This window comes from Falco punctatus (genome assembly GCF_963210335.1).
Source record: "Falco punctatus genome assembly, chromosome: 6".
Classification (NCBI taxonomy): domain Eukaryota; kingdom Metazoa; phylum Chordata; class Aves; order Falconiformes; family Falconidae; genus Falco; species Falco punctatus.
Window position 1 is genome coordinate 70,926,172 of NC_137585.1, and position 12,426 is coordinate 70,938,597.

A 12,426-nucleotide genomic window follows, 5' to 3' on the forward strand; every position below is an offset into this window, starting at 1 on the left:
TATTTTCATGTCCTTTTAACCCCCTTTTCGGGCTGCTGGGCCAGCGTGTGCTGTTTGTGTTGGCCGCTGCCGCACGCACCCACAGTAGTGCTGAGTCAGTCTCTGAAAAGGCTTTTCAATGTTACTTGGAGAAGGGGAAAACAATGAAAGGCATTTCTCATCCTTCTTCAAATTTATTTATTGCATTCTTCCACCCTCTCCAGCTAATTCAACTGCCACTCGGCCTCCAATCCCGGTTAGTAGAGATGGTCCCGCGTGTACAGCATGATGGTCTTCAGCGCCAGCCACGTCTCCTGCGCGGTTGGGACAATCTGCTTGGCGGGGAGCAGGAACCCGTAGCGCCCCGTGTCCCGCAGCTCAAAGGTGAAGGAGTACTTGATGCCCTGATTGTATGTCCAGTCGACAGTTGATCCACTCGCTTGGTCTGAGTGGGGAAACAACAGGTGGGATGCAAAACGTTAGTCGCTTTGCATCATACAGGTATTTCATGGGATGTTTTGTCTAAGACAAGGTGAGAGTGATGATGTTGGTTTAAATTGGGGGAGCCACCGCGGCCCCCTATTACTTACAGATGGTGGTGAAGATGCTGCCATACTTGTAGTTAGTGCCATACAGAGAAGACAGAGCTGTGACTGCCTTCTCAGAGATCTGGTGCTGGGAATACACAGAAAGGAGAAAGATGAGCGGAAGAAGGGAAAAGCCTGCAGGATACAGCCTGCAGGAGAGATTTTTCACCTGTGCCACAGGCAAAAAGGATATCAAAGCTCAATAGGCTTGGCCTGGGGCAGCAGCAGCCCTACCAGTTCCTTCTGGTCAGGCACTGGGGTTCTGGTGTAGCCATAGGGGTAGAGCAGGAGCTGGGAGTAGCTGTGGATGGAAATGAAAGCCTTGATGTTCCCATGGCTCTTCACAAAGTCCACGATGGCCTTCACCTCGGGCTCCGAGTTGGCGTAGGGTCCGTGGTACGTCTCTGAGCAAGGGTTTCTGCTGGCCCCAGGCCCTGTGGAGAAGAGGACAGTGAGAACACAGTGTGGGTGTTTGGGGGCAGTTGGGTGGCTCAGAGAGTCACAAGGGCAAAGAGCCTTTTCCATTTCCAAGGCCAAGAGCTTTTCCCACCCCTCAGGTGCTTGGTGGCCAGTGAGGAACACTCTTGGAGCTCCTCCTAGATATTTGTATGATGACTTTTATTTGTTGTCCCCACTGTGCTGGTCACTAAGGGACATCAAAGCCCTGGTGGAGCCCAAACCCTTGCCTCTGCCACAGAGAGCCAATCCCATCCCTCCCCTAGGGGACATGAGTGAATCTTTCTGAGCCAGAAATGGCCTTGGAGCCTCCATCTGGAGGGTGGGAACCTGCCGCAGGTTCTCTGACCTCCAAAACCTGCGTCCCAGTTGCGGTTGGGGTCCACACCGATGCAAACGGAGCCTGATTGCTTGGACCTGGTCTTGCGCCACATGCGATTCTGGAAGAGCAGAGCCATCTCAGCTGGTGCCCAGGGTTGGAGCTCCGACCCTGCCCCCCAGCCCCATCCAGCATGGCTGTAGGAGGTGCGGAGAGGAAAGCTGGGGTGGTACCTGGGTTTGGGTGAAGGCAAAGCCATCTGGGTTGGTGACAATCTCCAGGAAGATGTCCATCTGGTCCAGGATGGAGGCCAGACCTTCATCATTCTCATGATCCACGACAATCTAGAAAGGATGATGGTTCGGGGCTCTCTGGTGCTGCTGGAGCACTTTCTTCTCTGTGGGTTCAGCCACCTGGCATCCACAGTGGCTGCAGGACCTTGTGGCCCTTTGGGGACATAAGACATGTCTGAGAGGTGCCCGTACCTTCTTGGCAAACCAGACTCCGCTGGCCTGTGTCACCCATTCACGAGAGTGGATGCCAGTGTCGATCCAGACGGCCGGGCGCTTCGTACCCCCTTTGCTGAACTGGAAGAGCAGAATGGGGGGGGTTGGCTTTGTCCCTGGCCTCGCTCCCCCCTCCAGTCACCCCGCATACCCCAGATCCTCACCTTGAGCACATAGAGTGGGCGGTTCTCTGTCGACCGTCCAATCTCGACCTTGCTGACCAGGTTGGGGTTTTCGGCCACCAGCAGGTCCATGAAGGTGTAGATCTGGGGAAGAGGGATGGGGGGGTCATTCCCAGCTCACCCCTTGCTACACGTGAAGCAAAAGACTTTGCAAGAGCAATTACAGGATGTGATTTTCCCCCAAAATGCCCCAGATCTTGTGCTTTCTCACCTCGTCCAGGGTATGGTAGGTGGCATAGTCAAAGGTATTGGTGGAGAGTGGCAGCTGGCGGCGGCTACGAAGCAACTCTGTCTGCTCGTTGTCCACCAGCGCCTGGGGGACACAAGGCAGGATGAGACATAGTCCCCTGCTGCACTGAGACCCTGTGTCTCACCCACCTCCCCTCTACCACTGCTGACCTGCACGTCCTCGATCATGATGGAGTAGGAGACGCCATTGGCTTCCAGGTGGGCTTTGAAGGACTGCAGGCTGGGGAAGGGCACACGGACGTCGACCGGGTACCCAGGGCCACGGGGTTCCAGCCAGAAATCCAGCTGGAGCAGGAGAAAGTGAGGTGACAGGGTCAGATCTGGCCTCAGGCTGCCCCTGCTGCACCATCCTGTCTTGCTTTTCACAAAGTGGTCCCCATCATCCCACATCCAGCCCCTCCTCCAGCACCATCGTCCCTCATCTAGCCCCCCCAGCCCTGCTCTACAGTGTGGCTTAGGGGGTGCAAACCAAATGACACAGGCTGGAGGGGTCTCCCCAAAAGCCACCCCCACCGTTGCATCCGGTACCTGCAGCTTCTCAAGGTCCTGTAGCTCCTGTACCACCTGCAGCTCCTCATCACTGGTGGGGGTGATGCGCAGCACCTGGTGCCTGTGGGGTCAGGGGGTGTTGCAGGAGGTGGGGCCAAGCTCTGGGTCCCTGGTGTCCAGGCTAATCCCCACCCCATCCATCCCCCCACCCTGGGGATTTTCACTGAGGCTCTTCCCAGGGGTGTCTGTGCCCCCTCAGGACTGAACCAGCTCCTTCTTCCCCAGCTGGTGCTACTGCCCCCATCCCAGCCACACCCCGCTGGACGGACTGCCTACCCAACAAAAGTCTCGGTGCTGGTGGCCGCTGCCACCAGGGCAGCCAACAGCACAAGGACCTTCATCGTCAGCTGAAAGAGCCCGTCCTGTGTCCTAATGGGACCTTGGGGCCTCTTAAATCCTATCGGGATGGTGGCCCCCAGCCCAGCCCCTCCAGCTGTCCCCTTTCCCAGGGCTGTGGGAAGGCTCTGGCTGGCACCAGCCAAGGTCAGACACTGCAGCCCTGCCGTCCCCCCATCCACTGCACTCTGAGTCCCGGACAAACCTGTCCCAGGAACTGGCCAGGACTGTTGGTGAGTCACCTACTGGCAGGGCGAGAAGCAGGGAGGTGCCAAAATCCCACCGCCCATAGTGCTGGCTGTGGCTCAGAGCTGCGAGGAGGAAAAGGATAAATTTAGGTCGAGAAAGTGCAAGATGCAGATTTTTTTTGCACAGGGAACTCGGTGAGCTGGTACCTAAGCTGTGGCTGTAGCGGTGGGGGCAAGGGAAATTGTTTTAAAGTTTGGCACAGGACAGAGGTCAGAGCGGGTGATGGTCCTCCCAGGTGGCAAAAATAAAACAACAAATGCCTGAAAGCACTTCACACCCAGCGATGGCCCTGAGGGTGCCTGGTGTCCCTCCCCACAGCCCCCAGGGGTGGACGATGGAGCAATGCTACCCAAAACCCCATACATCTGGGTTTGGTTGCCCAAAACCCACGCATCTCCTCCCAGGTCCTTCAGGGCTGTTGGCTCCAAAGGATAGGAACTTGTAGGGCCAAAGCCACAAGGTGGGAAATAAACACCTGCAGGGATAGGAATCCTTTTTCACTGGTTTTCTGAAGTCTAGCATGAAAAGTCACCAGCCTTAAATCACAGAATCTCCTGGATTATTTATTGAGATGAGAGAATGCCGTGGGAGGTGCTGGGTTCAGTATGGATGCTCCAGGACATAGACCATGATGTCCAGCAGCGCTGGCCAGGTCTCAGTAGCGGTGGGGATGATCTGGCTGCTGGGCAGGAGGAAGCCATAGCGTCCTGTGTCCCTCAGCTCGAACGAGAAGGAATATTTCACCCCATTGTCGTAGGCCCAGTCGACGGTGGTGCCATCTGCCAGATCTACAAGGAGAGAAGCGCAGGCATGATCCCCATGCTGAGCATTTGTGGTGGACACAGTGCTGTGGGATGAGGAAGGGACACTTACAGATGGTGTCCACAATGCTGCCGTACGTGTATTTTGTCCCATACAGGACAGCCAAGTCATTCACCGCCTTTTTAGCCAGTTCATTCTGCAACGAAGAGCCCCAAAGTGGTGAGACCTAGTGGACCAAGACCTTGGGGCAGCAGGAACCCCAGGGCCATGGGATCTAGATCCCAGCATTGTTTCCCACCCCTTCTTCTCTTTCTTTTCCCCAAACACCCTTAGTTTTTGATGGATGGGAGATATGTCTTGCAATCACCCTCCCTCCAAGAACCAGATGATGGGCTTCAAAGTGCAGGTTGCATCTAACAGGAGGAGCAGGGAGGGTCCTAGGATGATCTGACCTGACTTCTCTAGCAAGGCTGGTGCTTACAGCCCCATGTTTACATTTTGGGGTCAGCTCACCAGTTCTTGGTGGTTGGGCACAGGCTCTGTCTTGTAGCCATAGGGGAAGAGCAGCATCTGGGAGTAGCTGTGGATGGAGATGACTGATTTCATATTCCCGTGGCTGCGGATGAAGTCTACAATAGCTTTCACTTCTCTCTCAGAGTGGGCATAGGGACCACGGTAGATGTCAGAGCAGGGGTTGCTGCTGGAGCCGGAGCCTGGGGCATGGCAGAGGAGGCACCATGCAGAGAGACAGCCCTGGGGAAGGGTTTCCAGCCCCCAGGTTTCTCCCCTCTAGCAGGAAGCTTTGAGGCACATATGATGCCTTGCATGGGGACCTGCTGTCCTGGCTCTCACCTCCAAAGCCAGCATCCCAGTTTCGGTTGGGGTCCACACCAACGCAGTGGGAGCTGGCATTGATGGACCTTGTCTTGCGCCACATGCGGTTCTAGGAGCAGATGGGGGTGAGACCATCACAGGGATGTAAATCGCATGACCTTGGGGGACAGGTGAAGCCCTCTTGCCCAAGCATCTCTGGGGATGGGAGGAAACCACCACCAACAACTCACCATCCCACATGGGAAGGAACATCCCTCCCCACCCAAAAATTACATTCAGCCAAAGCTGCTGGAGACAAGTGCTGGGACAAGTCCCACAGTGTCCCTGCACTCACGGAGCTGTGGGTGAAGGCAAAGCCATCGGGGTTGGTGATGATCTCAAAGAAGATGTCCATACTGTCCAGGATGGCAGTGACAGAGGGGTCCTGGCCATACTCCTCAGCGATCTGCACAGGGAGGGGACCGGGAGCTGCATCGGTGCCCCTCAGGGATAAGGGAAGTGACCAAGCGGCTCAGCAGGGAGGTGTTAAAGAAGGGCTGGGGTAAGAATTGGGGTTCCATGTCCCAAGAGCATGTGGTTACCTTGTTGGCCGTCCAGATGCCAGTGGCTTGGGTGACCCATTCCCGCGAGTGGATGCCCGTATCCAGCCAGATGGCCGGCCTATTCGATCCCCCAGTGCTGAACTGTACAGAGAGGGGGGATTTCAGCCCCGTGCACTTCCAGGGCTGGGCAAGGTGAGGGTGCCCCTGGTACCCACCTTCAACACATACAGGGGTCTGTTCTCATAGCTCTGCCCGATCTGGATCTTGCTAACAAGGCTGGGATGACCGTCCACCAGCATGTCTATCCAGTCATAGATCTGAAAGGAGATGCTACTGGGTCATGAGGCTCACCTTGGCTTTCTTTTTGGTTTTTAGGGTATCCAGCACCACATGCAACATGTAGAGCTTCCCTGGAGAAGCCCTGGTGCTTCCCTGGAGAAAACCAGGTGCTTGGACCTCTGTGTGAGCAGGGAGATGCACATTGCAAAGGCTTTTGCAAAAGCAGAATCAGTGTGGGGAGCAGAAAGCTCTGAGATCCCCCAACAGCATCACAGCCTCCATCAGCCACCCACAGAGCTCCAACTACAAACTTTGACCCCCAAAATGAAGTTGAAGATGTCTTCCAGTGAGGCAGGGAGATACCAGGAAAGGCCATGCTGCACATGGAGGGATGCCTGGTCTCCCAGCTCAGTAAAACCTCCACCCAAGGAGGAGAGATATGTCCTGGGTGGGTCTCACCTGCCACCACAAATGTCACTACACAGATGCAACCATGACACAGGCTGAGTGTGACCCCAGCAAGACAAAGCGAATGCTCTGCAGGGCAAAGTACCTCGTCTATTGTGTGGTAGGAGGCAAAATCAAATGTTTTGGTGCTTCTCCCTATCCTTCTAGACTTCATCATAGTTTTTTTTTCCTCATCCAATAATTCCTGTTTAGGAGGGAGAAAAAGAAAGTCAAACAGGCTGAAAGGAGGAGGGGATTGGGGTTTACTTCAACTTCCTCATGCTTTCCAACTTTTTGGATCTTCTCTTGGGACTGAACTACAAGAGTTTGTCCCATTCCCCACCACAGCCCTTACCTGCACGTCCTTGATCATGATGCTGTAGGAAATGCTGTTGGACTCCAGGAAGTTTTTGACTGCTTGGAGGCTGGGGAAGGGCACCCGCAGGTCAGCTGGGCGGCCAGGGCTGGTGGGGTGACACCAGAAGTCAACCTGATGTGGAGGAGAGAGCTCAGCCCCATCCTGTGCTGGTGCTCATCCATTGAGCTTCCAGCACCAAAAGGGGTCTCAGAAGAGTTTCCCATGAAGGTTCAAAAAAGTTTTTTGGACAAATTTTGGGGCACACGTAGGTACCAGGATGGGTCAGGGTCCCTTTGCCTTACTCAATGGATCTTCTACAGAAACACCTTTCAGCCTAAGTTGTTTGTTGACTGCAAACATCCCTTTGACTGATGAGTATTTGTGATTTGAGCAGACATGGTGAGACACCAGGATCATTGTGTGCTGGTTCTGCTCTTTAATTCAATAGATGTATCTCCTAACATCGGTTTTGCAGTGCAGATGCTGTTTCCTGCCACCCCTCCCCCATCTCTCTCCTGCTGCTCCCAATGCTTAAATTTTTCGCTGGTATTCACCCTGCAAAGCATCTAGGGCAAACACAAAGGGAGCAGAGTTACATCGTAATTCAAGCCCAAAAAAATAAAAAGCAATGACATTTTAGACTTGAATACTCAGCCTGGGTACGATGATGTTGCAGTGACTGGGGTGTTCCCGCTTCACACAAAACAGGAGAGCTGAGCTCAAGGTGCCCCGAGCTAAGTATTATATTTATATAGTTATAAATTATACATATCCAAAATGGGAAGGAATACTGGATGTGAGGTCAAAAGAAGGATGGAGCCCTGGACATCACCAGGGTCTCTGTTTTACACAGGGGGATGCTCAGAGCCCCATCGGAGCTCACCTGTAGCTCTGCCTGCTCACCCAGCATCCTGAGCAGGGTGATCTGCTCCTCGTTGCTGGCTGTGATGCGGAGGACCTGGTCCCTGCAGGGAGGTAGAGGCATCAGCACATGTGGGAGGGATCACAAGATGGGGATGGGGGTGGGGGTGGGGTGGGGGTGGGAAGGAGCTGAGCTTCCAGCACTGCCAGGGCCTCATCACGGCCGGGTGGAGGCTGTGGAAGGTCTACACTGGCTCGGTGGGTTGGAAAGCACATCAGTTGTTGGAGGTTTGATGTCAAGAATGAAAAATGCAGGTTCAGGACAGTCGTGATGGGAAAAAAATCAAGTGCCAGAGAGCCCAAATCAGTCTTCACCCTTCCTTCGATCACAGGAGCTCCAAAACATTAGGAAATAACTAAGTCATCAATATGTTCTGTCTATATCCATCTACATGTTAGATATTTCCTAATGTATCTCCCACTCCAGCCTGGCTGGGCTCCCTCAGGGACAGGTAAGCCCCTCCTGAGAAGGAATGTTCTCCTTCTCTGGCAGCAAGGCTTCCCCATCTTGGGCCAGTCCTTCCCCTGGCAAAGCTCAGGATGATGCTCTTGGGATTTAGCATCCCCCAATTTCTACCTGTTACATGCTCAAAACCTCCCCCCAAAGCTGGACACATCTTTCCCAGTGTCCCCATGGAAAAAGCTGCTGGCTTTCCCTCCTTTGGGATGTCACTCTTCTTCTTGAACCCAAAGGACAGCAGACAGGGCCGGGCATCTCTCACCTCGGTCCCTCTCCCCAACCAGGGTGCCCCACCACCCCTTGTTTCTGGCAGGACTTACCCCACGAAAAGCTGCTCGAGGCAGGTGACTGTTACAAAGGTCGCAAAGACCAGGAGGATCTTCATGGTGAGTGGATGCAGACAAGCCCCAGCCCCCAAGGGAGCATACAGCTCCCCTGTACAGTGCTCTGGGGGCGTTCGTGGACCTTCTCAGCAAGGTCACATCTGCTGTCCCTGGGGAGCCAGCATCGACAAACAGATTAGCCAGGAACAGCTCCTGGGAGCCCAAATGTTTGCTTTATTTGGCAAAGTCAATAAAAGAGCAGCCAAATTAGGGAGGATCTGATAACGCCTTCCTGGCATTTGGGTCCTGCTGCGAACGGCCAGGGAGGGTGCGTGCCCTTGCACCCAGCTTGGTGCGAGTGGCTGTCATGGTCACAGTCACCACCCAACCCAGGGGCATGGGATGGTGCCCGTGGTGGGGTCATAGGACCCCAGATGACACAAGGACATGGCGCTTTGTTTCCACAGATTTCTTTACTACAGATTACTATTAGTAAGTCAGTTACAATTATGATGAGTAAAACAAGCATATATTACAAGTTACTACCAAATTACTAGCAGAAAAGTAAGCATATAAACATGTATATATATTTATGATTAATTACTTATATGCACGCATATATAGACACAAAAAAATTAAAATATATCAGTCAAATTATTACCAGTGACGCCATTTATCAAACCGCTCCCAGGAGTGAGGCCAAGTGACGATGGATGCAGTCTCACCTCAAAGATGAAGGGTGGCCCAGGGCCAGGTGTTCCCACAAGGGTCCAAGGGGCTGCACAGGGACATTCACCTGGAGGTAATGCTCAGAGAGAGAGAAAGAGGGGCTTGTTTTGGGGTAGAAAGCAAGTTATTTTTGTCTTCAGCATAGATACATGAGTGGGCAGGACAGCAGCTCCTGGAGCAGCTGTTGCTGACTTCTGCTGTCTGAGGAGGTCAGTTTGTTATAGTGGTTTCTTTGTTCCACAGGTTATACCAGTGTCTTTGTTCCACAGGTTATAGCAGTGTCTTTGTTGCGCGCTTATCTATGATGCCCCTGCGCTCCTGCCCACACTTGTCAAGGATGCTCCAGGTTCCTGGGCTGTGTTCCCAGGCTGGCAGCCATCATCTCTGTCAGTTTTTTAGCAGACATCTTCTGTTCATGTTTTTCCCCATTAAAACCAGGTTGTCTTTCCGGTGGCCCCAATGGCAGAGTGCCATGGGAAAGGCGCTGTGGTCAGGGGGTCTGTTATGGCTTCATAACGCTTAACTGGTGATGTTGCTGATCTGGTCCTGGTCGGTGGTGTCAGGCTAGAGGTCCTCACTGAGGCAGGATCATGGGGCGGTTGAGGTGGGAAAGGACTGCAGGAGGTCTGTATCTGACCTCCTGGATGAAGCAAGGTCAGTTCTGGGGGCAGACCAGGTCTCTCCATATTGGGTCTTATAGTCACAGAATCATGAAATGGCTTTGTTGGAAGGGACCTCAAGGACCATCTGGTTCCAACCCCCTGCCAGGGGCAGGGACACCTTCCACTAGACCAGGTTGCTCCGAGCCCCGTCCAGCCTGGCCTTGAACACTTCCAGGGATGGGGCAGCCACAGCTTCTCTGGGCAACCTGTGCCAGTGCCTCGCCACACTCAGAGTGAAGAATTTCTTCCTAATATCTAATCTAAATTTACCCTGTTTTGGCTTAAAGCCATTCCTCCTTGTCCTGTCGTCGCTACAGGCCCTACTAAAAAGTCTGTCCCCAGCTTTCTTACAAGGCCCCTTTAGGTACTGGAAGGCCGCTCTAAGGTCTGCCTGGAGCCTTCTCTTCTCCAGGCTGAAGAACCCCAGCTATCTCAGGTTGTCTGCCTAGGAGAGGTGCTCCAGCCCTCTGGTCATCTTCCTGGCCTCCTCTGGACTTGCTCCAACAGGTCCATGTCATCCACCAGTTCCCTCAGGGCCTGTGAATGCACCTTATCAGGTCCCATGGACATGTGCACCTTCAGGTTTCTTAGATGGTCTTGACCCTAATCTTCTCCTGTAGTGGCAGTTCTTCATTCTCCCAAGATTCTTCCAGAGTTCTCCAATGATGGAGGCTGCACACCCTCTCTGGGCAATGTGTACCATTGCTGGACTGTCCTCCTGATGGAAAAGCACTTTCTTATGCCCAGCCTGGCTCTCTGTTTCAGCTGATGCTGTTGTCTCTCCCATCACACTTCATGGAGCTTTGCTCCATTTTCTCAGTAATCTCTTCACAGGGGTGGGAGAGTCCTCGTTAGGTCCTCCCAACCCAGAGCTGTCTCAGCTCCAGGACAAACCAGCCTGTCTCCCTCAGCATCCCATCATGGGACACATCCTCCTGTTCCTTTTGGTGGCCTCCACTGATCTCACTCCAGGTCCCTTTTTGGACTGTGCCAGGGGTTCAAAAACTGGATGCAGTTGTCATCAAGCCACGTACTTAGAAGCAGAAGGACCAGGTGGCCTCAAGGCCTGGATGATTGGAATGAGCTTCAAAGCCAGTATGAGGTCACAAGTCTGCAACCCCAGGGCCAAGGCTCCTCAGGCTCTGCAACTCCTGCCCACCATCTGCCACAAGGTCCTCGCTCTGGTGACAACAGGTCGGCCAGGTCCAAGAGCCAACCGTGTGCCCTGGACCCTCCCCATCAATGTGGTTTTACCAGTGGCATTTTTAATTGCTGGCTACAGGTGGGATTTTGGAAGGGTGGGTCAGTTTAGGAAGCAGGTGCCACCAGATGGGGCCATGAGCAGAGGGGAGGGATGGGGACATGCGGGGAGCACAGCTGCCCCATGTTGGGGTTTGCTTTCCAAAACAGCTGCACTCAACCCAAAACAAACCCACGTGGTACTTCCCTATGCCTCAGCTGCACCTTCACCTTCCTTTCCCTGCCAACGGCCTCACATCCTTTGAGACTGAACTAACATTTTTCCAGCTACATCAGGTGTGTTTGCTCTCCTGCCAAGCTCATGGGGGAGTGAGTAACTCACCAGCTGCTGAGGGGATCACAGGACATTGAGATAAACCTGTTAGACTTGATAATCACTGCAACAGCAGCAGGGACTGCTAATCTCCGACCCTTCAGTGGCTTGAGTGCACAGCCCTGAGCTGTTTGCTCTTAATGCCCAAGAAATTATCAGACTGAACAACAGAAGGAAGGAGGTGGGCTCTTGAAGGACTGTGGACTGGAGGAGAGCAGGCATCCTCCATCTCCACCCTCCGACCGTGCCCACGGGGCAAATCTGGGAGGGAGAAAAGGGACACGACCAATACATGGGGCTATTAGGCCATCTCCCTCCCACCAGTTGTCGGTGACCTGCCCCCAGAAGGCAGCTCTGTCAGAGTCCCCAGGTTTACAAGAGCAGCGACACGGAGCTGTTATGAACAAAAAAGAAAATCTTCCCTGTCCTCTTTAAACAGCAACTAGATGCTACTGGAGCAGAGCATAAGGCAGGCTTGTGTAATTCCCCAGCTGTAGCTATACTGCAGTAGCGGAGCAATTGACTTTCCACACAATCTAGTTTACCATTCAAGTGCTTCAGCAGCTCTGAAAAGTTGACACCGCTTCCAATCCACAAATTTCAGGAACACTTTCAAAAACCTGCACCCCCACCACCCTGGGAGCCAGTTTCTGCCCTGGTGACAGGGCTGGTTGTGAAGGGGGGTTACTGCGCCTGCGGGGAGGTTTGCAGAAGTACAAAGCTCTGTTAAGGGCTGGTGTTGCCTGGAGCAAATACATTTTTCATTTGCTAATAGAGATGGAGCTGCAGAGGGCACAAGGCAGAACAGTTTGTAGCAGTCATGAGGTAGAGGATGATCATCTCCTTTCCCAGCATACCTTTCTGCTCTTACATTTAATCTTTCCTCAGCCTCCGCACTATTGCAAGTCCCTCATCTGACTTTTGGCTCATCTGGGGGAGAAAGGCCTGCTCTCTTCATCTCACCAGAGGTCACTGACATCTCAATAGCTATACAAGTGCTCACATCTTCCATTCTCCTCTTGTCCCTGTTCCTACTGTGTCCTAAAACCTTCTAAGGGGTCTACCACGCACACAGATTCGCAGTGAACAAGACAAGCATTAAATGCTTTTTATACACAGACATG

General features: G+C 53.3%; 1 protein-coding gene across 1 annotated transcript; it reads right to left on the bottom strand.

Annotated features, from left to right (window-relative positions):
* Nucleotides 1-160: 160 nt before the first annotated feature.
* LOC308066325 (uncharacterized protein) lies at nucleotides 161-12,339 on the bottom strand. The gene is made up of 22 exons (XM_080393455.1): nucleotides 8,336-12,339; nucleotides 7,518-7,599; nucleotides 6,632-6,766; nucleotides 6,383-6,481; nucleotides 5,766-5,867; nucleotides 5,590-5,691; nucleotides 5,343-5,453; nucleotides 5,027-5,117; nucleotides 4,688-4,887; nucleotides 4,076-4,370; nucleotides 3,410-3,474; nucleotides 3,104-3,351; nucleotides 2,807-2,888; nucleotides 2,429-2,563; nucleotides 2,241-2,342; nucleotides 2,012-2,113; nucleotides 1,827-1,928; nucleotides 1,575-1,685; nucleotides 1,372-1,462; nucleotides 801-1,000; nucleotides 570-654; nucleotides 161-424 (listed from the first exon to the last, which is right to left on the bottom strand). Exons 1-22 carry the CDS (start codon nucleotides 8,398-8,400, stop codon nucleotides 237-239), a joined length of 2,793 nt encoding a protein of 930 aa, XP_080249581.1. The 5' UTR covers nucleotides 8,401-12,339; the 3' UTR covers nucleotides 161-236.
* Nucleotides 12,340-12,426: the final 87 nt, after the last annotated feature.

What these genes read in the sequence shown, in the direction of transcription:
- LOC308066325 (XM_080393455.1), bottom strand. Translation starts at nt 8,400, where the DNA reads ATGAAGATCCTCCTGGTCTTTGCGACCTTTGTAACAGTCACCTGCCTC. An exon ending in CTGGGATGCTGGCTTTGGAG is followed by an intron (nt 4,888 to 5,026) that starts GTGAGAGCCAGG and finishes GCCATGCCCCAG; the next exon opens with GCTCCGGCTCCAGCAGCAAC. An exon ending in CAGCATCTTCACCACCATCT is followed by an intron (nt 425 to 569) that starts GTAAGTAATAGG and finishes TTCCCCACTCAG; the next exon opens with ACCAAGCGAGTGGATCAACT.